Below are 25,777 nucleotides of genomic sequence, written 5' to 3'. Positions count from 1 at the left end.
TGTCCTCATCTCTTATATGAAACACGTATTCGTGTAAAGTAGCCATGTTGACAAGTTTGGGTGAGTAAGGGCAAAACACACAAGATATAGTATCTTCAATGCCCTGGCAATGGCGATATTGCTGCTTTTGTAGCCGTAGAAAAAGTTAGGTGACATGCAAAATGTAACAAGTAATTGCATTACTCATCACAAATGTATTAAAGTAAAGAGTACATATACTTATTCAAAACAATACACGGAGATTTAATGCGTCCTCAGGAATACACATGGAAGTGTTTCTCACAGCTGTAATGTATTATTAAAATGCCATTTTAATATGGCGCAGTAAATAGTGTGTTGTGCACTTCACAGCACGCTTGTTTTTAAAGTGACTTTAGCCGCCTGGCACAGCAGCGTGACTTCATTCGTCTCCTCCCTCTCTGTGGGGAGTAGGACGAGCCCTGGAGACTTATCAGTGCACAATATCAGCTATGTACAGCACAACAACACTCTTCTAATGGATTCTCTCTGTGAATACAAGAGAAATGTTCTTCTGATTCTGTCTGGTTTAGTACATATGGGTCATGTTAAGCAGTACCTTTTGAGACTTAAAGGGGATCTATTTCACAGTTTTTCAAAGTTTTGAATTTGTAATATTTTGCAATATTACTGTTTTAACTGTATTTTTGATTAAATAAATGCAGCCTTGATGAGCATAAGAGGCTTCTTTCAAAAACATAAAAACATTTGAATGTTTCCAAACTTTTGACAGATGCTATACACTTTTGTTATATTTGCTTTTATTACACAATTATCAAAAGAGGTATTTCTTGGTAGGTAAAAAATGAGGCCATTACTAAATTACTAAAGGATTTTAGTCAGTGAAGATATTGAGGACACAGGAAACTAAATTATTAGAACTGGAACTGAAATTATTTGTAGTTCACCTTTGTTTACTTAAGTGTGATATTACGATAAAAGAAAACTAATATGTTTTCCATCTTTAAAAGATGTGATTAAATATTTGATCTAATACATTAAGATACTATATGATGGAGAGGAGACAAAATGTACTGCATAACATGATTGACCCGAATATGCCTCTCTATCAAATGTTGCTGTTTTTGGATTTATCTTTAAGATTTTGATGTGTTGATGTTCTGTGTGTGAATATTTTCCTTTCTCGTTTTGTGACAGTTCTTCGAGTACTCAACGCTCCAAGAGATCCGTTATAACACGAGGGATCCTGCAGGGTGTATCGTTGCTGATCCCGTCTCCACATTCCTTACCATGCAGCTCTGCAGTAAACCCAGGGAACCTGTGCCTGAAGACCAGAAGTTTATATTCAGAGAGGTGAGATCATTAAATGCATCAGTACAAACAGTTTTAATAAAATGAATTGCATTAATCCCAAATAATCACACACACACACACACACACACACACACACACATACACACACATACATGTATAAAAAAAAATTAAAAGTCAAAGGTTTGGGGTCAGTAAGATTTTTTTTTCTGAAAGAAATTAATATTTTTATTCAGCAAGGATTCATGACCTTGATCAAAAAGTGATAATTGCTAATGTTACAAAAGATTATATTTCAAATAAAGGCTGTTGTTTTGAACTTTCTATTCATCAAAGAATCCTGAAAAAAAAATCACGGTTTCCACAAAAATATTAAGCTTCAATTGATTATGATGATGATAAGAAATGTTTCTTGTGCACCAAATCTGTATATTAGAATGATTTCTGTAGGATCATGTGACACTGAAGACTGGAGTAATGATGCTGAAAATTCAGCTTTTTCATCACTGGAATATATTATATTTTAAAACAGATGACAGTTATTTTAAGTTGCACATTTCTTTCACAATATTACGGTTTTAATTGTATTTTGATCAATTAAGTCCAGCATAAGAGACTTCTTTCAAAAACATAAAAAAAATCTTACCAACCTCAAACTTTAAAACAGTATTGTATTTGCTGAGAAATGCCGGCACATAAAGATAATTTTAAGACAGTTTTGTTGCATTTGATTAAATCAATAAATAAACATCATTAGAATATTAGATCTATTTACCGTATATAAATTAACACAACACTATCACTGACATTTATTCATCAGCAATTAACATTCAACGCATAATGGTTGCTTAATTTTTTAACTTTTTATCATTTTATTATATATATATATATATATATATAGTATTAGTTTTAAATTGACAGGCTTCATCATGTGGTTAGGTAGGTAGTCAGGACAAGAATTGTACACACTCACATGCATGCTTTGCTGCACTTCAAGTGTCCTTCAAAGCAAATAACGGGCCAAGTAAATGTCACATTAAAGCGTTACTTGAGAAAGTCATGGACAGCAAGAGGTTTCAGTGTGGCTTGCGGTGTCATTTCAGAAGCAAGCCTTAGTGTGAACTGTTTGGCAGCACAGAGAGCACCTGAAGAGCAGCGTGACGACAGCAGGTTTCTCACTAGACTGTGGGGAATTAGACCAGGGAGCAAATGAAATGCTAGGGGTGGCTGAGCTTCCTGTTCTAGTGGGTCAGAGGCGTTAATAGTATTTGAACAAACCCCATACTGTAAGTATTCAAATTGGGCATCTAACTCTTGTCATAATCTTTGCATTCGCAGGATGGCTCTCTCTACCACGTTCAGACACAGAAATGCGTTGAGGCAGTGGACCGGACAGACAATGGGAACCCTGGCCCCGCTCTCCGCTCCTGCTCGGACTCGGACTCCCAGAAGTGGTTCTTTGAAGAGAGAACATAGCAAAGGTTCTTAAAAAAAAAAAAAAAAAAACACCTTTAACATCAGCTGCTCCAACTCCACTGCAGTTTATTGATCATTCCAATTCCTCCACTTAGGATTGATAGTGCCTTCCTGTTACAAGAGGTGCACAGCACAGACTGTAATTAATGTATTAGATTTTTTTAACATGTTTGCCGTGTATTAAAATTCATCACTTATAATAGTCGTTCAGTTTTTAATCCTGAAACCTGAAGAGAGTGACCATTTTCGTGCCAATGAGTGTTCTTTGAAATTTCAAGAGTTTTGGACTTATGAGTAAAATAACACGTGTAAACATGCGTTGAGTTCACTACCGTTTGTCAGTACGCTTTAATTTTCAAAGAAATTCATATATTTTTTCAGCAAGGGTGCATTAAATTGATCAAAATAGACATTAAAGAGTTTCTTAATGTTAAAAAGATTTATTTCAAATAAATGCTGTTCTTTCTATTCATTAAAGAATCTGTTTTCGACATTGATAATAAGAAATATTTCTTGAGCAGCAAATCAGCAAATTCTGAAGACTGGAGTAATGATGCTGAAAATTCAGCTTTGCCACCACAGGAATACATTAATACATTTTTAAATAAATAAATATAAAACAGTTATTTTTAATAATATTTCACAATATTACTGTTTTTACTGTATTTTAGATCAAATAAATGCAGCCTTGGTGAGCAGAAGAGACTTCAAAAACATTTTTAAAAAATCGTACACACCTCAAGCTTTTGAACGCTAGTATATGTTGCATAATAAAAGGTGAAGGTCTCAAAACAACAGACCTTATTTTAATCATAAATCCAAAACTGCCTTTCTTAAAGCCCACAGGAAGTTCCTGAGGGAACCCACAGTGAATTAGTCTTCCAGACTGGCATGCAAATAGACATTGTCACTGAACACATCCATTTCTCTGCAAAGAAATAAACACTCTATTTATCATTTAATTTTACAGGAAGGTAATTTGAGTTATTTGAATCAGTCAGTGCTGCCAGCTCCATCTGCTGGTGTCGAATCCTCCCCTGCTATTCTGCAAAGTAGCTTTGACTTGACATTTTCCAGCTTCTAGCATTTTAAAAATCTCCCCCTCTGTGATTTGGTACCTGATGTAACTCCTAGCCTCTTGGCAGCTTCGTCCGTGTGTTTATTTTCGGCTGAGTATTGAGTTTAGGCTCAGACAAGCTGATGGCAGTGCCACTGCTGCCATTCTCTTTCCAACCACAAGATGGTGCCAAATTCTCCATTTTATTCCATGTCCTCCATGATGTAACATCAGCTCATATTTACAGTACATGTCTGTCATTTCAGTAGCTCACTATGCGCTGACTGAGATGTTAGGTTACACTTTTTATACACAAGTACAGTTAAAAATGTACAATGATTGTTACTGGTTTCTGAAAGCGTATGGCAGCCTACCTCTAGTCATCTACCTGCTGTATGTGATTGTTGGGCATTTGAAGGGAACAAAACAGAGCTGGATGTCACAGCAAATACTAGATTTTAGTGGCCAAAGTGCATTTTGCTTCATTTTCCCCTAAACTTAGAGAAACAATGCTAGTCAGTTTAGAGTATGTGGATATAATGGTGCGTTGAACGACTCGACTCGGCTCACTTTACTTCGGCTCGGTTTGCTTTTCCACTGCAGTTTATTACCGCTTTAAAGTGGGTGTGATTCGTCTACTGACCATGATACCATTTCTTTTTTCAAGTTGCGTGTGACGGTCGTGTAAAGCAAGTCGTTTTAAAAAGTCGTGTGAACAAATGATACTGCGGTGGGTGTTGCCGACTATTTAAATCTAGCGGGTTTGGTGTCTCGTGTCACAAATCCAATGACGCTGGTACTGACGATTCAGTGATCTGCGTTAACACGTTACATTTTAGCATCGGTACGGCTCGCCTGCAAAAATGTACTAGCTACAGTCCACAGTGGAAAACCCCCCAAAAGTAAGCCGTACCATGAAGTGACAAGCGCCATAAATGTCTTTAAATTCTGACCATCTGTGAGTCAGTTTTCCATGCCAAATTATCGTTTCTGTCAGGCTTAACGTCATTTGTCATGAATTTGTTTGATTAACTTCCTCAGTTATTTATTAAGTAAAAGTGTGGTGCAGGGATTACGTATTTGTGTAGGCCAACCCAGAAGTTAGCATCACCCTGGTTCCCTAGCTACAAAAAAAAAATACAGGATTTTTTTGGGGGGATTATTGCAGAAAATAAGGTCTGTGAATAACAGAAGCTTATGATCCTTACATGTTTTGTTCGTAGAATTAATCTTCACAAATGAACACAACTTTTATGGATTATGAATAGGCAAGTCCAAAAGATAAACGTATATGAACTACACCACAGTCAAATGACTTCAACATCACCATCATTAAGCTTTGACAACTCTTTCGGTCTTTGTTTAAAAACATTTTCCCTCTAAGTTCGAGTTATAATAGTTTGCAAGAGCGCAATTATAAACACAACGGGGCTGTGAAAGCGGACTAGATGAGTTTACCTGATAATGTCCGACAACCTCTGTTTCCTCACATTTAGACACTTGTTAGCAACCGCCTTTTACAAGACGAGTAAAAAAGCTTTTAAAAAATCACTAGAAGGTATTACTGATATATTTTATATCATTGAATAAAACGTGAAATATCTTGAGATTGTGTTAACCACAGACCTTATTTGAAGCATTTAAACAAAAAAAAGCCCCATTCAAATAACCCATTGACTTCAGGTCAATGGAACCGGAAATGTTAAAATGCTAAATCGTTTCCAGATTTTGGCCTACCAAAAAAATGTGATTCCTGCACCACTTTATTGTTGGAGACCTTGAAATCGCTGGAATGTTTAAAAACAGTTGTTGTTTTTTAAATGAAAGGATTAGTTTAGTCAAATATAAACTATGTCATGATTTACTCACCGTCATGTCGTTCCAAACCTGGATGAACACAAAAGATGATATTTTGAAGAATGTACATGCTGACAACCCCCCCCCCCCCCCCCCCAATCATCATTCACTTTCATTTTATGGAAAAAAAAGCAGCTGCAACATTCTGCTATACATTTCTCTTGTGTTTCACAAAGGAAAATGTTTTTGAAAGACTTAAAGGCAAGTAAATAAAGACAAATGTTTTATTTTTAAAGACATTTAACATGTTATAAGTGACTTAGAGAGTTTAAAAGAGGAAAAAAATTCTAAAATACGGGTGAGAGGAAAGTTTTCTCTGGTGAGTTTTTTTTTGTTTTTTTTGCATTAGTCTATAAGGTGATGGGCTAACTTATTATTGTCAAAGGGAGAATTGGTTTACTGAGAACATGTGACATGAGCTCAATACTAGACAGATGTTTCCAGGGCCTCAATAGATAAGAAGGTGATTGAGAGATTGATTATGATGATTATAAAATGAGAACCCATTATGTTTGAATCAGTAGTATTTGTCCTTTCTATCAAAGCCTAAGAATTGACAATGGGTTTGTTTGATGAGGTTAAAAAAAGATGTGTGGATGGCTGGAAGTCCTATTGTGACCATTTTGTCTATGGTCATTTTTTTTATACTCCACACAATGGAAGTACAAAACACAAACAATGATACATTCTCTTGATAAATGTGGTTTAAAGTTCATATTATGCAGTTTGATCTTCAAACATGCCCAATACTGACGCATAGTACCAACCCCCCCAAAAAATAAATGGCCAAAACAGTGGTGTTGGTTACAGCGGCAGCGAGTGTGCACTTTTCTTGGAATAATGAATTATTTCTAATTTCATTTTACTTTCCATTTAATTTTGCTGAAGGCAGAATGTTTTGAAACCATATCTATGCTGGAAGAAAAATTCAGGTAGCTTTATGCTGTTATGTAAGTGACCTTAACATCAGAAATGAAGGTATTCTTTCTCTTTTTCTTTGAAAATGCTTTAATTATGGTTACTAAAATGTCTTATTTCTAGCTAAAGGTGCACTCAGTTTTGTTTGTTACGCTACGGCATTTGTTTTTTAGCAGTCAGCTATGTTTAATTTATTCCGCAAAGTTTCCGAAACAAGATTACTACTGTATTTAATGGTCATGTGATCTCAACATAAAACCGCTTTTATTAGGCATCTGATCTGATTGCGCTGGTCATTTCTTTGTGTGAAACTTTTTTTGTGAGGAAGAAAAATGATTGAGTGCACCTTTTAATTGTAATGAAAATTGAACAATGAAAGTTGCTCTAACTTAAAACTGAATTCATGTTTGACTTTTTACACATTAAAGCCATTGAATAACACACCAGTGTGCGCCTGTCTTTCTTCACCAACAACCGACAATCCCTGGCAATGTTTTTTTCCCGCTGTATTACACACTCCCGTCTCTTTCCAGCGAGCGTTTGATTTCGTATTCTGGCACGTCACTCGTGTTACGCTGGAAAATAAATGGCGAACTTTTCCCTTTATAAAGCACTAATCTCGTTCTCCCTGTGCACGCGCGTTTGCTCTTTCCGTTTATGTCGGAGTCGCGGTTGCAGGGAGACGATGGAGGTGTCATTGGCAGTCTATCTGACTGGCTTGAAGATGTGCAGCTGAGTGTGAGGAAGCGCTCATGCCAAGATGCTCCTCATGCGCTCTGCCCCGCAGTCATTCTCAATTACTCATTCATGATGTGCGTCTGTTTGATATTTCATACTGTTTGTGGGCTTCTTTTGTATGGTGTCATCTGCCTCGCTCTCCGGGTGCAGGATGGGATTAGTTTGGGAACACTCCGGCAGGCTTTAGGAAAAACAGGGTCATGGAATGAAGCTTTGGAAGCCGTCAGATCACACCAGCCCTGCTGCCAGAGAGGCGTTAAATGTGCCTTCCCTGTGAATCGGTGTGGAGAACCTTATTTTCGTCTCGCTCGAGCTTCAACTTCTTTTTCTTGGTACACTGTAGTCATCAGCAAATGGGATTACGACCACGTCACTTTTTTTGCTTTAGAAAAGGCCATTAAATATTGAAATGATCTCTATGTTGAAAGCGGCTCTCACCTCCTTGTGATGCGTTTGGGATCTTAGATATGACGGCAGCTTGCTCGCCTACATCCCATGTGTTGCTCGACAAGGTCTCTGTATACCCGAGCTTCTCTTTTCAGAGATGGAAATAAGCTTGATTTGGCAAAGCGAGATGAGAAAGACACTGACAGATACACGCTATCATTCTCTACACTGTCTGTTCAGCAAAATGACTTGATAGCCTTCACTGTGAACGGCTGTGATTTCACCCCATTTTGTACTGTAAAGTCACATGTTTAGCATTAATTTTCAACATGCTTTCAGGCTGAGAAGCTTAACATACTGTAGTGAACCCCTTATAACTCTTTCCCCGCCATTGACGGAAATTTCTGGCTTTTCGTGTTGTAACTGTTATACTGTAGGGAGCGCTATTACACATCTTCTGAAAGAGTAGCTACCGAATCTCCAGAACAAAACACAGACGAAAAAAAGAAAAGAAACAAAAAAACACAAACAAAAAAGAAGCAGAAACAAGCGATAGCATATCTAAGCAGATGCATATGTCAAATAAAGTGACCATCGAACATTAAACAGCAAATCAAATCTGCCTATGTTACTGAATGAAATGTCGACCCAGGACGAGGTATGGGACTGTGAAGCTTTGGGAATCTGATCTAGATGTAGTCTTTGACAAAAATGTGATTTTCAAAATGTTTCTTTTTTTTATTTATAAAACTTTTTATAAAACCCACATTTAAGTGTTTAGAGTATGTTGAGTACAAAAAAAATCCATTATAAAACGTTTATTTTTAATTTATTTTTTATTGCATGTTCATACAACAAAATTTTCTGGGAGCCATGAAATTTTTGTGAAAATGATAAAAAAAATACTGGCGGTGGCTGGCAACTTAAAAAAAAAAATATATATATATATATTTTTTTTTTTTAAATATATATATATATATATATTCTGGTGGCGAAAGAGTTAAAAACAATTGTGTGAAACATGGCTCATTCAGGGGTTAACAGTGGCCTTAAAGTCACCATGAAATCAAAATCGACACATTCCTGATGAACAAGATGTTTCAGGCAATTTCTGTTTAATGACTGAAAAAGTGTAAATAAAGCAGTTACATCAATGAAAAGATAGCAGTCCACGGCTACAACTCCGTGCCAATGGTAGCCTACTACAGCCCGCAGCGCAAATTACAAGATGAAAAATGAAAAAAAAATAGGAAATCCGTAAGATTTAATTTAACGTTAGGCTATTCAAATGATTGTTTCTTAAATCATATTTAGCAAAAGTAAAATTGAAAAAAGGGGAGAAAATGGCGAGTAGCCTATCCATTGATGTAACCGAAAAATTAACGTATGGTTTAAATTTTTCATTTTTGCCTATGAAATGCTTGCACATTTTGTTATTTGTTGCCAAAAAAAACAACAACAACATTATCCAACGACAAACGAACGGACTAGCCTACTGCTAATTAAACTGAATATAATAATAATATAGCGCTTAAAAATGATCCACGTTCTCTTCTACATCAGACATCCTGTGAACGCTTACAAAATGATTGACAGACGGCCCCTCACACACTTCTGTTTTTACTGTAGTGAGACAGCGAGCCGTGATATTTCAGGAGTCAGGACACTGAATTCAGCGATCTCTGTCAGGTAGGTTAGGGATATTTGTGACTGCTGTTTCATTAAAAAGCGCTTAAAAGTCACTCAGCACCTGTAAACATCTGATCATAGTTAGAGCCTTATTCTGGTTTCCTCGGTAACACTAAACATCATTTAAAAAATAACAAGGATATTGTTTTTCTAATGTAGACGCTGTAACAGATCAGACAGTTAAATGTGTAAGTTAGGCTAACGTTCCTTGGAAAAATAAGATGGAGATGTTTTGAAGGACATTAAAGGTAAGAGTACGTTAACTATTAACGTTGTATGTTTAGATCCAATTGCTTTGTGGCCTGATTGAAGTAAGACCTATCCCTCTCCAAGCTTTTTGAAAATTACTATTGGGGTTATATTATGTAGCCTATACTCCTAATGGAGTTGCGTTCTGTACAATAATGCCCCACTTTTTTTTTCTAGACTGGCGTGTATAACCGTTGCTCTCGCGCCTTGCGACTGTAGCAGTCTGACGCACGTTCTAAAAACGCGGAGCTCAAGTTATAAAAATCAATTAAACGTTTTATCTCCCGTTCCACTGCCCGCGTCTCGCGGTAAAAAAAAAAAACGCGTTCTTTGTGAACAACATTATATAGCTATGCTCCAGTACAGTCACAGTAGCATTTGGATACCCCAAAGACAATTACCTCGTTTGATTTATTTATGGACAATTGCATTTACCCATCTCAGCTGTTTGTTTCTCCTCTCAAGTCATCTTTCAAAGGGTGCAATAACCAGCCAGACACTGATGCCAGACAATCCACAAAGGAAGGTAACTTTGTCATCTTTGTCTGTTCCCTAATGATTTGAGGTGACAGAATGTCGCTCACAGACGAACGGTACAGACTCTTAAGTGAATTGATTAGATTACCTTCACTAAAGCCTCGAGAACATCAGTATGGAAAGTGCCAGCTGTTTTTCACAAAGTCACAGAAGTGCAACTGAGAATCGAGTACACTTTGTTTTGTCCTTTGTTTGTCATTGAAGTATTAAGGTGATATTCAGTTGGAATTTTAAAGGGACCATATCATGTTTTTTTTCTTCACCAAGATTTTGTTTTTTTCCTCCTATAATATTAGTTTTTGATCCTTATAATTAAATGAATAAGGTATACATGTACGATTTTAATGTAAACACTCTTTTATGACATAACTCACTATCATTAAAAAGTTTGATGTTTTAAAGAAATTAAAACTTTTATTCAGCAAGGATGCATTTATCAAAAGTCACAAGAAATGTATAATGTTACAAAAGATTTCGGTTTCAAACAATCCGTTCTTTTGAACTTTCTATTCCTCAAAAGTGTCTTGAAAAATATGAATCACAGTTTCTACAAAAATATTAAGCAGCTCAACTGTTTTCAACATGGCTAATAATAAGAAATGTTTATTGGGCTGTGAATCAGCATATTAGAATGATTTCTGAAGGACCATGTGACACTGAAGACTGGAGTAATGATGCTGAAAATACAGTTTTGCATTACAGGAAAAAAATACATAGAAAACCGTTGTTTTAAGTGAGGGAAAATGTACATACTGCTGGTTGTTTACAAAATAAACCCCTACATGGTGATGCATAAACCCAGATGCAAAAAGCTTGTTTCTGCCATGGAATAAACAATAATAAAAAGGTAATTGCAACTTTTTTAAGTTTTTTCCCCCCGCAATTGCAAGCAATTCTTGCTTTTTTCTCAGAATTACGTGATATACACTAAAAAAAATGAACTAGGAAGGCTGTGCACTTAACATAATATATTTATATTTAGTTTACTTATAATAATTGTGTTTGTTGACTTGAAATGTTTTTTTTCTATTAGGGTCCACGTAATTATCTCAACTTAAAAGTACAAAATCCTAACGTGTTGTCTAAACACAAACCATTTATGTTAAAGGGTTAGTTCACCCAAAAATGAAAATAATGTCATTAATGACTCACCCTCATGTCGTTCTAAGCCCGTAAGACCTCCGTTCATCTAGTCCGAGAGCTTTCTGTCCCTCCATTGAAACTGTATATACAGTATACTGTCCATGTCCAGAAAGGTAATAAAAAGATCATCAAAGTAGTCCATGTGACATCAGTGGGTTAGTTAGAAGTTTTTGAAGCATCGAAAATACTTTTTGGTCCAAAAATAACACAAAAATAAGACTTTATTCAGCATTGTATTCTCTCCCGGGTCTTTGAGATATAAACTCGTAGTTGTAACTTGTAAGAAAAAAAGTTTTGTTAATCATTGTGGAGTTAAGGAATACTATTAGCTTACCTACTCGCCTTACCTCAGCGAGCTGGTTATAGCTTGGTGTTGTTCTTTTTTTGGACTAAAGAGTACGTTTCTAAAAGTTTTATTTCCAAAGTTGAGGAAAAATGACATTTCTCACGATTTGACTCCTTTAAGCAGGATCAAACAGGTTTGTTATGGTGACATATTATGGGATTTCAAGTTGATAGTTATGTTGTTGTTGGAGTCTTTCTTTGTATTTCATCAGATTTATTGATTTACAGTGCAACTCATATCCTCTCTTACCATTTCAACAAGTAGAAAGGAAATTGTCTATAGCCTGTAATCACAGCGACTGAGGGGAAATCAATCTTGGGGAAAGCATATATCTTAGATTTATTTACTGTCTTGTTAAAGGTCAAAACGAATTAAACCCATTTTTCACCATTTTTGTGTTCTTTCAAAAATGTTTGACCTTTTGGTTTAAATGCTGATCTTTCTCTCTCTCTCTCTCTCTCTTTTCACAGATTATTTGTCAACGTCTGTTAGTGTTCAAGGACAAGAATAAACCCTAAAGTTTATTTTAAAAAACAGTCGAGGTCAGAAGAGCCTTGCGAACTTTGCAAGGGTGCCGTCCAAAAGCATGGAGAGACCGGATGTTAAAGCAAGACGAACCAAGTTTCTCCCAAGGCTACACACCATAAAACGTGGACCTTTTGGTCACCTTCAAGCCATCACCAAAACAACTGACCTCAGGTTCTGCACGGGAATCGACCACCATTCCAGAGCCCTTCATAACTCAGGACTAAACGCTTGTTTTATCCAAACTGTAACGGCGACACAAATGGTTTGTGGGATTAAAAGGTATAAGTGCGCGGGCTGTCTGTGCTACTACAATGAGCTGGAGCAGCTGACGGCACACATAAACCAGGGCTGGATAGAAGGCTACAGCTGCAAAGCATTCTACCGTAAGCTGAAGGACATGCAGGACTGCAGGGAGTTACTGACCGTACGTGAAGAGAAAGCAGCAGATTCTGAAAGCGACCCTCGGCTCAGTGCCTCCTCGAGTCTGAGAGACGAGAAGCTGAACATGATCCTCAGGTGGCTGCAGGACATAACAATATAACCGCAGTGAAGGAAGGAGATAGATTCATAGTCTAAAGTCATGTCAAGGTGTTGGGAAGGATTTCATTAAAATTTTATGGCTGCTTTTTTTTGCTATTTAAGATTTTCTGAGAAATTTTGTTGAAATGTCCTGGTTGCTTTTGGGGACAGTGAATGGGGACAGCTCCAAAAAGACGCTCATAAAATCGGTCCATATGGCTTGTGCACTATATTTCAGATCTTCTGAAATCATATAGCTTTATGTGAAGAAGAAACATGATTCACTGATAAACCTATTTGACTTTTTTACAGTTAAATCTCTTTTGCACTTTAATACATAGAAATATGGCTGATTGAGATGTGTTGAGCCAAAGTTTGATATACAGATTAGACATATGTGACCCTGGACCACACAACCAGTCACAAGTCGCACGGGTATATTTGTGGCAATAGCCAACAAAACACTGTTTGGGTCAAAATTAAAGATTTTTTTTAATGCCAAAAATCATTAGGATATTAAGTAAAGATCATTATCCATGAAGATATTTTGTAAATTTCCTACCTTAAATATATAAAAATGTTATTTTTGTGAGTGGATGCAGCACAAACGCTAACAGAAATGAAAACCTTTAAAGGCGATTTTCTCAATATTTAGATTTTTTTGCAACCTCCGATTCCCAATTTTTAAATAGTTGTATCTCGGACAAATATTATGTCCTATCCTAACAAACCATACATCAATGGACAGCTTATTTATTCAGCTTTCAGATGATGTATAAATCTCAATTTCATAAAATTTACACATAAGACCAGGGTCACATATAGCCTACCGTTCAAAAGTGTGACCTCGTTTAGATTTTTTTTTTTTATGTTTTGAAAGAAGTCTCACTGTGGCTGCATTTAAAAAATACAGTAACATCAATAATGATGTGAAATATTATTACCATGTAAAATAACTTTTCTATTTTAATACAATTAAAATATTAATTTATTCCTGTGATGGCAGCCATTACTCCAGTTTTTGTGGGGAAAAGAGCTGCCAGGACATTAAACGGGGCTGAGAATTTTACATTTTATGGTAAATTGTGCCTTTAATTTAACTCCCTCTGTTTATAATAATATGCATAAGACTCTTCAGAATCTGATATTTTTTTGCCTTCTGAATGAAATGCTTAATCAGGTTGCAAGGCTGCATTAAAACCTAAAAATATCCTCCACAGCTTTATGTATTGTGATGCTGCATCAATATTAAAAAAATATTCAGAGACAATTACTCGCACCTTAAGCAATAATTCCGGTTCCTATTTAAGACGAGCCTGAGAAGTGTAGAAAATCTTTCCATGATGACACGGTGATGAGCACAGTCACAACACATATCACACTTGCATGGCAAAGTATGGAATCTGCTCATCTTTCCATCCCAAAACGAATGTTCATGGCATTTCCTGTCAAAACACGCACGCATCATTCTAGGAAGAGGGAAAAATCCAGTCAACATATTTAAAACAGCTGAGGTCTGTTAATTTCAGAAATCAATCTATCTATCTATCTATCTATCTATCTATCTATCTATCTATCTATCTATCTATCTATCTATCTATCTATCTATCTATCTATCTATCTATCTATCTATCTATCTATCTATCTATCTATCTATCTATCTATCATCTGTCTGTCTGTCTGTCTATGTATGTATGTATGTGTCTGTCTGTCTGTGTGTGTGTGTGTCTGTCTGTCTGTCTGTCTATGTATGTATGTATGTGTCTGTCTGTCTGTCTATGTATGTATGTATGTATGTAGGTGTCTGTCTGTCTGTGTGTGTCTGTCTATCTGTCTATCTGTCTGTCTGTCTGTCTGTGTATCTGTCTGTCTATGTATGTATGTATGTATGTATGTATGTATGTGTCTGTCTGTGTATCTATCTATCTATCTATCTATCTATCTATCTATCTATCTATCTATCTATCTATCTATCTATCTGTCTGTCTGTCTGTCTGTCTGTCTGTGTATCTGTCTGTCTGTATGTGTGTGTCTGTCTTTCTGTCTATGTATTTATCTATCTTTCTATCTATATCTGTCTGTCTGTCTATCTGTCTGTCTTTCTGTCTGTCTGCCTGTCTAGTTTTTCCATCCATCCATCTTTAAATCTAATTTTTCAATCCATCCATCATTATTTTTTATCTTATCCATCCACCCATCATTACATTTATCAAATTTCCCCCATCCTTCCATCTTATCCATCCAGCCATTGACACACATAATGTCTTTTAGGCGTGTTTTGTAAGGGAGACAGTTGCTTGCAGCAAGCAAGACACGTGAGATAAAAGATCTTTCTGATGTGTCAGGCAAAGAAAGAGAAGTGTCCTCTGACAGTTTTTATTTTGTGGTGGGAGACTGAAGCACAAGTGCTTTGAAAGCTGTTTTACAAAGCATTCATGTGTCACTCATAGCTCGCACATGACAGCCACCTTAAAAGATTTGAAGAGATCCGCTGCTGACAGGCATGGTGGCATCACTGTAAAGCCCTCATCTATTTTTCTGTCAGGAGTACAATCTTTTTGTTGTTGGATAGCATAGATTACATATTCTCTCTTCTGAGAATGTCACAGATTCCTCAAATTCCAAGGGAGATACTGCTGAGACATTTGCATGTGCGCTAAAGCCCATGTTTAGGTATTGCCGCTACAGGGCGTCCTGTCTTTCTCTGACAGGACGGCTGGTGTTTCCTGCCACAATAGATTGGTCGGCTGTCTCTGCAGTAGGTGAGTGGGCTGTGAAGAGATTGTGTGCAGGGGGTGCCGGTGTCTTGCCAAGAAACCGACCTTTTCAAAGAGGCAATCGATGAGGCCCAGCACCGGGGCTCCGGAACATTCACGCCTGTCAGGTGGGTGGGAGGAAGTTCATACAGACAGCGGTGGCGTGCTAATTGCTCGGGCTTGCTGGCACCCCTACTGTTTTGGTGCAGATGGTGAGGGTCTGTGTCCCTGTGGTGTCCACACTAGCCTTAGGAGGGCTACAGTTTTCATACTGAAGTCTTGCCAAAGCATGCTTATCTCCATATGAGACCACACCTACAACCGGCACTCTATTAGCAACATAGCCACACTGAAGCCACACACTCAGAAGCTTAGACTGTAAATTAAATACGATTTCTGTAGAAAATGTGAGTGGACAACTCACTGTACTGGAGTGTTGTGGGAGGTTGCCAGGGCGTTGCCGCGTTGGTATGTGGTTGCTAGGTGGCTGCTAGGTGGCTGCTAATTGGCATTTTCATTCCACATCTTTTCATTCCTTCAAGGAAAGTTTATAGATTTTCTTTTGCAAAAATAAATAAAGAAATAGAATAAATCTGTGAATATATTGAAAAAAGGGAGTGAGGGGGGTGGGTGGTCTGCTTTAGTGGTCGATGCTCTCAGATCAAACACTGTACTGTTGCTCTTGTGCCACGTTCTCTTTGGTATGTAAATGAATCTTCTGTGGCTTTCTTCATTCAAGCCCTAAGTGTAGGATCTCTATTTTAGGAAATGGAGGGAGTCACTGAAATCAAGGCAGCCATTTTCTAAAGTCTGTATTATGCTTATTGAGAATTCATTGAATATTCATTCTATTATATATATGCAATGCTATACCGCTAGCTTATTTTGGGCTAAAACATACTTTATTTTGCATTCGATATCCTTGATTTGAAAAAGCTACATAATTTATCCTTCCTGAATAACTCGGAGTGCCAACCGCCACATACTTCTGTGATTCACAGATCTAAGCCATGTGAATCCTAGACTCCATCTGTCAAGTTTTTCCATATCACTGTAGGCTTCTGGGCTTGTGAATCTGTATTACTGTATCTGTGATGAGGTGAGAAGGATAGTGGCAGTTTGCCTGGCAGTTGGGCTTCTTCTCCTAATGAGAGAAGTCTGCATCATTATCGATTGACCTGGTCACTGGATGCGTGTCTCAGACTCTTAATGGGATGATGGGGCGGCATGCTGAGAGAAGGAAGAATGTGCCAACAGCGGGCAAACGCTGAAATGTGTGTGGGCAACAGGAGAGAAGTGAGTAAGATTGTGTGGACGAGACAGTGTTTTTAAGAGGTTTTCTGTACAAATCTTGTTTCAGGTAAAATATTACAGGTGAAATAGTCCTTTTGCAGTTAGCTTGTTTGCTTTTGTTGGATATTGCTTTTCTGACCAGATCATTAAATATGAATAAAAGACCAAGTTTCTGTTGCATCTGGCAGAAGTTTAGCTTTTTTATTTATTGTTTACTTATTTGTTTATTTATTTATTTCACAAAATGCCGTTAGTTTATAATACATATAACAGTAGTGTGTACTGTATATGTATAGGGTCAGTAAGATATTTTGGTTATTGGTTAGAAGTGTCATTGGTGTAATTATATATTTAAGTACTGAGAATATTAATTAACAACATGTCTTGTACTTAGAGCTAGGGTAGAATTAGGGTTTGGTTGAGGGTTAGTTGCATGTAATTATGCATAATTTACTGTTATTATGGTAAGTACATGTAACATATGTAACAAGGACACTCAAATAAAGTGTTACCAATATTTTTTTGAAAGAAATTAATAGTTTTATTCAGCAAAGATACATTAAAGGTTGTGTAGGTAAGAATTGTCTAAAGAACTTTCAAATTGGCCTAAACTGTCTTTATATACCAATACATAATTAAAATGTAAGTACTTTGAAAAAGAGAGTATAGTGACTATAGTGTATTTAATCTTCAAAAAACACTGCTCATTAATTCCATTCGGGACGAAACAAGTGATTGGCTTGCGCGACTGTCAATCTCCGTCGCCATGACTACCGCCGCTATTATTGGCTCTGCCCACGTGCGCGCAGTCGCGCACCCGTTTTTAGGTGGGAGTGAATGGAATTAATGAGCTGTGTTTATTGAAGATTAAATACACTAGAGTCACTCAGTTTTTTATACTCTCTATTTCAGAGTACTTGCATTTTAATTATGTATTGGTATATAAAGACAGTTTAAACAAATTTGAATAAAAGTTTTTTTAGACAATTCTGACCTACCCTACCTTTAAGTTCATCAAATTTGACATTTTCACAAAAATATGTTTAAATAGTTTCTTGAGCAGCAAATAAGCATATTAAAATGATTTCTAAAGAATCATGTGAGAATGAAGCCTGGAATAACAATCCTTTGCATCACATGAATAAATTAATTTAGAAATTGTAGTAATATTTCAAAATATTACTGTTTTACTGTATTGTTTTATATATAATATAAATGGAGCCTTGGTGAGCAAGAGACTTCTTATTTGTGTGTATATTTTATTATTAACATAATATATGAACTTTATCTTCAACCAAATTAAATCTATTTTCGTCAATGCTAAACCCTTTCTGATTACTCCATCTATAACGCATTCCATTAAGTATTCCAGGATTTCTATTCATGTAAAACAGAAAAGGAGATCTTAATGCACTTTCTGTCTGGGTCTGCTCCTCTCTCCTCAGAGAGAAAACCCATCAGGACTCCATCACCAATCCATACTGCTAAGTGTTTCAAATTGTCATTAACCTTGTCTATGTAATTTTATTCCAGCCATTTAAGTCACATGCCCTTTCTGGAACAAACATTCCTTCTCCTTGGATTCAACTCATTCCATAACTCTGATCCTGGAGCAAAATTCAAGTGTAAGAGGAAGGACATCCATGGTGCATGTGTGGTAGGCTTCATTAGTGTGTGTGTAGAATGCATGTTTATTGGAGAAACAACTGAGCTCATGACATGTGCTGCACAGCTGGGCATGGAGCAGCAAATAATGAAAACAAGATACAGGAGCGAAAAGAATGAACTAATGCACAGAACTAATATAAGCTGCATCCCAATTCATAGGCTGCATCCTTCGCAGGCGAATGCGTCACAGCGATGTGACAAAGGCTGTCCCAATTCTAACAAATGCGTCCTTCTTAGCCGCAAAGGACAGAATGAGTGAATCCTTCTCAGCCTAGCCTATCCCAAAATTCATTGCGCACTATAGGGACAACTTTTTTTGGTAAGTATTGGGTTTCATCTTGCTGTGTTTATTTAACTCTGTATTTAATGACATTTCTGTCATCTGTGAGACAACGCTTCTCCGGTTTTCAGTGTTTTCACTGTTATACGGTGCTATGGCACATATTCTGAAAGAGTACCGAATCTCCAGATTCATGCAAAGAAGCAACAGAAACAAGCGGTAGCATATGGAAGCAGATGCATGTGTAAAATAATGCGATCATCAACATAGAAATCAAAACTGCCTAACGTTACCGAATGAAATGTCGACCCAGGTATAGGACTGTGAAGCTTTGGGCGTGTTGATGGACTCGATCTACTCCATCTTTGTTTTGATCATTGTTGTGTATCCGATCCAGACGTAGTCTTTGACAAAAGCGCAATTTTCTCAGCTTTTTGCTCAAAATGCTACTTTTTAAAATATGAAACTCTTTCAGATTCTAGTGTTGATAAAAAGCTAGAATAACAGTTTTGTTTGTTTGTTTGTTTAGAAGCAGAGGGTCTGTTCTTTCTTGCATGTTAAGATGTTACAACAAAATATTCTGGGGGCCATGAATCTTTTGTGAAAATGATCAAAAATGCTGGTGCTAGCTGGCAACGCTGGCGGGGAAAGAGTTAATGATAAAAAAAATTTGACTTTATAGATAGTTTATACCAGGGTTGTCCAAACCTGGTCCTGGAGGAGGGTGTTAAATTGGGGTTGGACAGTGGCCCTCCATGAGCAGGATTGGACTCTTAATTGACCGTTCGCAAAGATCCGCCCCCCTTAGTTACTGTCGCTATGTCTGACAAGCTACGCCACTCTCAAGCCACACCATGTTCTCACGCAGTGAAAAATAAATTGTGGAGCACAGAGGACGCTGACAACGCGCTGACAGACCAGGTTACTTTTCGGTTACTTTTGATATTAAGCATATTAAACAGTCTACCTTTCAAATTTGGAAATTTTTTTAAAGAAATTTGAAACAATAAATACCGTTTTGTGGCTCTTTAATGTGCCTGACAGATCGCTGTAGAGCCCCAGTTAAAGCTGCTTGTGAACCGATCATCTCTTCCTTCTAGTTCATTTATAGCATCAAATAAACATGAATGAACATCAGAAGGAATGTTGTTTTTACCGTGGAAACGCATACACACGTTTTTCAAGTTCAAATCCTCCCATGTTAATCTACTAACTTTCCTGACTGCTTTGTCGGACAAAATGGCGGATGGGGAAGTATGATTGGTCAGATCACCTGTCAATCAAGCTCCCTGCGAAGGGTCAATTGGCCCTGTCTCAAATGGCACACTTCATTTGCAGTCTACAACTCCAACGTAGGGTGTCCCATTTGTCATTTTAAGTTCCAGAAGGGTGCTCGCGAACGCTCCCTTTATGGTCGATAAGCGCCCTCTATGCAAACTTTTCACAGCAAGCATCTACCCAACTGTCAAATTGCATAACGTCATGAAAGTGTGAACTCAGAGGAAGATCTCGAGGACTTAGGGTTCCATTTGGGACAGGGCCAATGTGTACATAAATGGACCATAGTCAACATATTTATTTAGACAGGCTGTGAGCCTAGTTTTTTTTTCAGACAGTTGAATATTACTTTCAATAAAGTCTAGTAACCTTACTGCAGCTCGCCAACTGCAGCCGGCACAGTTGCTAGGCGACAAAAGAACAATCCCCTTAGGCTAGACTATCACATTTAAAAACGTTCGGTTCGACCTTCGCAGACTTTGAAGGCATAGTCTTCGAAAGATGGAGCCTCTGAATTGGGACTATAGAAACAGACCGCAGACGAATCACCCTACCCTATTTTTCTGGTAAAGTAAATGTTTTGAAATACAATGTAGAATGTATTTTGTAAAAGTATTTGTACAGTTTTACGTCTCATACGCCAAATACTACGTTTTAGATGATAATACGTTAATAATATCCCTTGTCAGAATCTTTGCAAACATACAAAAATGTATGTGTGCAAGAACCAAACTTTATATACAAGTACACAAAAATACTAATGGGATCCTTTGGCTTTTCCGCACAAAGGTAGTGTTTTTTATCGGTCTGCTCCTGATGTTGAGCTGTTCCAAACAAGCAGTAATTTACCAGGGGCCTAAGAGTTATTTACCTGCCTTCCTGCACCGCAACTCCCCCTTGTGTTTCAGCCTTTGTTGATTCCACACTTGGCTTGCTTCAAAAGCACCATGTTTGCAGTGACGGCAGAAGCTAAATCTGCTCGATTTGAGAGCTGTATGGTAAACAAACAAAGTATTTTGGTTGAAGGACACAGATGTAACTTAAATAAAAAAAAATAGTTGGAAAACGTCTATTTATTCAGCATTTCGATGTGAGATTCGGTAAAAGTGAGATGTGATAAGCGTAGGGTCTGAATACTCAAAGCACAATAAAAGCAATGCATAGAACAGTATTCCACGCTATACTAATTTCATGCTCATACAATATGAATCCAGTGTCTTTGCTGGTGTGGCCGTGGCCCTGAGGGGATTTCAGATTTTTTTTTTTCTGACTGATTCTGAATACAAAGAGAGAACCGCAGATCTGCAGATGGAGCCTGTGATTTGTGCTGGGTTTTGTAGGTTGAGCTGGGAGACTCGAGGAGGATGACCTGGAGGGCTGACGGAGAGATATGTGGCGTGGCCTGGATGGATGCAGGGTTAATTGTCCAGAACCGACAGCCACCATGAGTGACCACACAACTCACTTCGACATGTCATGTGAAGCCTCTGATATCCGTGGGGTATTTCAGATCACATTAGGGCTGGATTTGAATCTCAACAAATCAGGTCAGACCGGTCATCATTCAGCTGGCTGGAAAAGTCTTTGAAAATACTGATTACTGGAATGGTAATCATTCCAGTAAAGTTACTCATTACAAGCAACTTGAGTTATGTAATCAGGTTACTTTTTTCAAGTATGCATTTACTAATCTTACTTGCACAAAAAAGATTCAGTGTTCCTCAAAATGAATAAAATAACTGAAATGCAAATTTAGAATAATACGCAAACCTCCAATAATTAAATATGTTAAATAAAACGAATATTTTTATGCATTTAATCTCACTTTATTGACTAATGTACTTGCTGCTGATCTTCGATGATTCAGTTAAACCATATTAAGCAAAAATGACTTTCGATTTTTTGTTTTTATTGGTGAAGTGTTAAACTTTCTTCTCCTGCATCCTCTGTGATCCAGAATGGCAGCACAGCTGAAAGGTTAGTTTGAGTAGCGTCCTCTACTGTACATGTGTGAATTTGCATTTCCTTCAGCCCAGGGGCGTAATTTGTGGGGGGGTTGGGGGGGAGATAACCCCCCAAAATTTTAATCTATGCATTACAACCCCCCCACAACCCCCCCAATATTTATACCATGATCACATGAAACCCCCCCCCAATGTTCAAACCAAATCTACGCCCATGCTTCAGCCTTTTGGTGTGAAAGGGCCTTTACATTTGCCACAAATATAACTTATTTGTAAAAAACACAAAAGTAACGTAACGCATTACTTTTCTTAAAAAGTATGTTGGACTCAATATTGGAGTAACGCAATATTGTAATGCATTTCTTTTCAAAGTAACTTTCCCCAACACTTGGCGTAACACATTGTGCTTTTTGGAAGGAGGGACTTCACATAGACCGGAATTAAACAGGGGTGTGCTAGAGTTCAATGGAACTTGAGGCCATAGTTGGCTAATGATACTTTTGGGAAACGCACCCAGAGCGTTACTGACAGACTGGGAAGAGAGGTGCTGCAACAATGTTAAATATGTGGGAAAAATACATTTAAACATTCAGCATGAAAACCTATTCTAGTACACCCCTAAAATCAAGGCTTTGTAAAAGAGCACAGGCCTCTTTAAGTTTAAAGCTTAAAGCTTATTTTCTACAAAAAGCCTAAAGCCAACGGAAAATCCAATTAGTTTTTTTGTCGAGGTAACTTAGGTTGGCATACAAAAATACGCCATCACTGGCACTGATGATATTGTCTAAGAATAACCGAGACAATACATCTATAAACAGCATATATCTATAAACAGCAGAAAGCAAAAGTTGTAGTGTTAGCAAAGAAATGAGCGTTGTTCCCGTCTATTTTAAGCAGCACGAAACATGGTGAGCCTTCAGCACATTCACTAATGAACAGAGCATCTGTTTGCTCAAACACATACAGGTCGAAGGCTCAGTATGCTGAAACAGCACTGAGACACATTTGCAACGTCCTCTGGCTCCCTCTTTGCATGAGTTGCTGGGAAAATGAGTTGTCTGCGGATTCATCAGCCTCAACCTGAAGTCTCGAGTTTGGACAGGATATTGCTCACATTAAGGACAGCCAAACATCTGTCTGAGTGCAGTGGAAGTCTCTTACTGATGGAGAACCTTGCAGGTGATGGATGTGACAGGGAGTTGGACTCTACTGGAACTCTCCACAGACACTTAACCATATTGATCAGGCTGTTTGTTGGGGGTTGTTGCTGTACAGTCAGTAGGGAAGCAGGCCTCAGGAGGTAGTCAATCTCTCTACAAGACGAAGGTGGGGCCAGAAATGTGAGAGCTTTTATTTTGCTTGACAAATGAGCCAAAGATGATGAAATAGGGACTGTAGTACTGTTCTTTTGAACTTTCTATTCATCATACCCACACTTCATTAAACAGCAGAGCCATTTTAATAATATGAAATAGAAATGAAATAGAAAAATTCTTACATTTCACAATAGTTCTGTTTTGATGGAATTTTTGATCACATTAATGTAACATTAATTTTAACATAACTTTTTTTTATTATATAAATACATAAATTAAACTTGTAATATATTATATTTTGATATCATTTATATATATATATATATATATATATATATATATATATATTATATTATATTTTGATATCATTTATATATATATATATATATATATATATATATATATATATATATATATATATATATATATAGACCTTTCACCTTTTAAGTTGAATGACTGAAATAAATAAACTTTTGCACGATATCCAAATTTTTCGAGTTTCACCTGTATATATATATATATATATATATATATTTTTTTTTTTTTTTTTTTGTCACAAGGCAGGACTTCTAATTGAAAAGTACAAAAAAGCTGAAAGGCGATTGACATGGTGAAAGAACTTGAAAAGTCATGCACATTTCTGTTCTCCTCATAATGAGTTCTGTTCAACTCATAATCTTTGCAATCCTGCAAAAATCTTTAATCTTTATAAAAGATTTATTTATTTTTTGCCTGGAAATTCTGGCTTTAAATGTGCAGTGGTCTGAAACTAAGAATTCTTCCAAATTAGAAATTCTTCTAAATTCTTTTGACCTTGTTTAAGGCAACTCTCTTGTCTTTCCAACAATTTAATCCTTAATCTGTATACAATCTAGAGAAAAATAGGAAAAGAATCTCCAAGCGGGATAAATAAAACAGTTAAACGAGGTCAAGAATTATTTTTTTATTTAAAAAAATTATTTTAGGGTTAGTCCATCACAGTTTTGACACATGATTGTCAATATAAATATATGTTTATTAATATCAAGATACAAAAAAAGTCCATGCACCATTCCACCTGACTTCTTTATATTTTAAGATAATTTCCATGCCACAATTCATTTAATAAACTGTCTGCCTCAGTCGGCTAGTGTAAAGGACTGTACTGTGGATGTACATGATTAATTATATTGGTACATTTCCTCCTAAATCTATTGACAACACAACTGCATGCACACAACACAACACAACACAACACCATTATTGTGTTGTATGAATTGAGTTCACCTCCATATAGAAGTTATACATTATGTATTTACAGTACACTCATTTTATACAGCCTGATGTAAATGGGGTCGAGAATCAATCATAAAGTAGTTGATATGCATGGGATTCAGAAAACTGGGACTTCTGAATCACAAAGCAGAAGCAATTCTTCAACAGCCCTGAAACCTTCCCAACTCCATATGAGTGCCAGTAACAAATACGAACAATTGCACCTTTTTACCCACAGAAAAACATCACAGCTTACGGACCCTTTTTTAAACAGGCTACTAAGAATCAAGAAGCTGTTTATGCTGTGATTAGCGTTGTGCTGGTATATTTCAGGGTCAACAGCATTCATGTTCTGCTCTCTAATAAAGTGTTCCTAAAAGTGTGTATTATTTGTCCTCCTGAAACAACTTGGGCACAGGCCTTCTCTGGAAGTGCAAAAGCTGCAGTCTCAGTGCTCAAAAAGGGTTGAAAGCTCTGAGAGCACCGAAGTTAATCACTGCAATTTCATTTCCAATTTTGGTGAGAGACTTGAGGGACCTTCCCCAGAGACGGAAGCTGTCTTACCGGCGGAATTACAGAGAAAAGGTATGAGGCCTAAAGAATGGCTTTAGCAGCTCATAGAGTATTCACCAGAGCACGACCACTGAAATTTGAGCCTGTGCTCAGCTGCATTGACTTTTGCCAGTGCTCCTCTTAAGAGCAAAATGTCTGATTTTCACCCAGAATTACACTGCTCAGGTGACACTTGAGTGTGTAAAAAAAGAGCGCTATAAAGGGCATCTTCTTAATGGTAGGCTACACTATGTAACTTTTTTTGTTCAAAATACAACAATAAAAGGTCAATACATCATCAATCCTTCTTTAAAAACATGTTTTTTTCTTACCCTGATTACGTGATGGTTTTCGCGGGAAGTTGCGTACATGCGTCACTCGTCCGTGTGCAGTCATATCCGTTAATGAAGAAAAGTTGCTCCGATTCCTTTGACGCGTGTATGGTGTGTGTCAGAGGCGTTATAGTTGTCACAACGATTGAGAATGGTTGACATGGAGAACGCTAAATCTCCAATCTCCAGAGTGTCACATGGTTAAGAAAAAAACGCCGAACAGAGGAGACTCTGCTGGCAAAAAGAGACAGCAGCCTGGCTTTTCGAGATGGCGAAAAGGTTGATGACGAGGGATTTGAAATGTCGTAAAAGCGACACAGAGTCTAGATGCCGTTTTTATTACTGAACAG

The 25,777-nt window shown here is 37.2% G+C and overlaps 2 protein-coding genes and 1 long non-coding RNA gene across 6 annotated transcripts in view; 2 read left to right on the top strand and 1 right to left on the bottom strand.

Moving 5' to 3' along the window:
- Nucleotides 1-13,131, top strand: part of galnt12 (UDP-N-acetyl-alpha-D-galactosamine:polypeptide N-acetylgalactosaminyltransferase 12) — a 25,791-nt gene extending 12,660 nt beyond the window's left edge. The window contains exons 9-11 of one of the 3 annotated variants that reach the window (XM_079590390.1): nucleotides 1,177-1,332; nucleotides 2,629-2,771; nucleotides 12,158-13,131. In XM_079590390.1, the coding sequence (XP_079446516.1) occupies nucleotides 1,177-1,332; nucleotides 2,629-2,766 (294 nt within the window). In that variant the 3' untranslated portion in view covers nucleotides 2,767-2,771; nucleotides 12,158-13,131. Of the gene's footprint in view, nucleotides 1-1,176; nucleotides 1,333-2,628; nucleotides 4,947-12,157 lie in introns of those variants that run through there. The other 2 variants (XM_079590391.1, XM_079590389.1) reach the window with 2 other exon arrangements.
- LOC306986777 lies at nucleotides 177-25,563 on the bottom strand. Its single transcript, XR_013795021.1, has 3 exons — nucleotides 25,428-25,563; nucleotides 20,881-21,000; nucleotides 177-1,303 (listed from the first exon to the last, which is right to left on the bottom strand). It is a non-coding gene; the product is annotated as an uncharacterized lncRNA (long non-coding RNA).
- Nucleotides 25,518-25,777, top strand: part of gabbr2 (gamma-aminobutyric acid (GABA) B receptor, 2) — a 209,238-nt gene continuing 208,978 nt past the window's right edge. Inside the window, exon 1 of one of the 2 annotated variants that reach the window (XM_079590353.1) lies at nucleotides 25,518-25,777. The gene's annotated coding sequence lies outside the window, so the exon portion shown is untranslated. The other variant, XM_079590354.1, reaches the window with a different exon arrangement.

Source organism: Phoxinus phoxinus (assembly GCF_949152265.1).
Source record: "Phoxinus phoxinus genome assembly, chromosome: 19".
NCBI lineage: Eukaryota > Metazoa > Chordata > Actinopteri > Cypriniformes > Leuciscidae > Phoxinus > Phoxinus phoxinus.
Note: the sequence above shows the minus strand (reverse complement) of the source record. Positions and strands in the feature narration are given on the sequence as shown.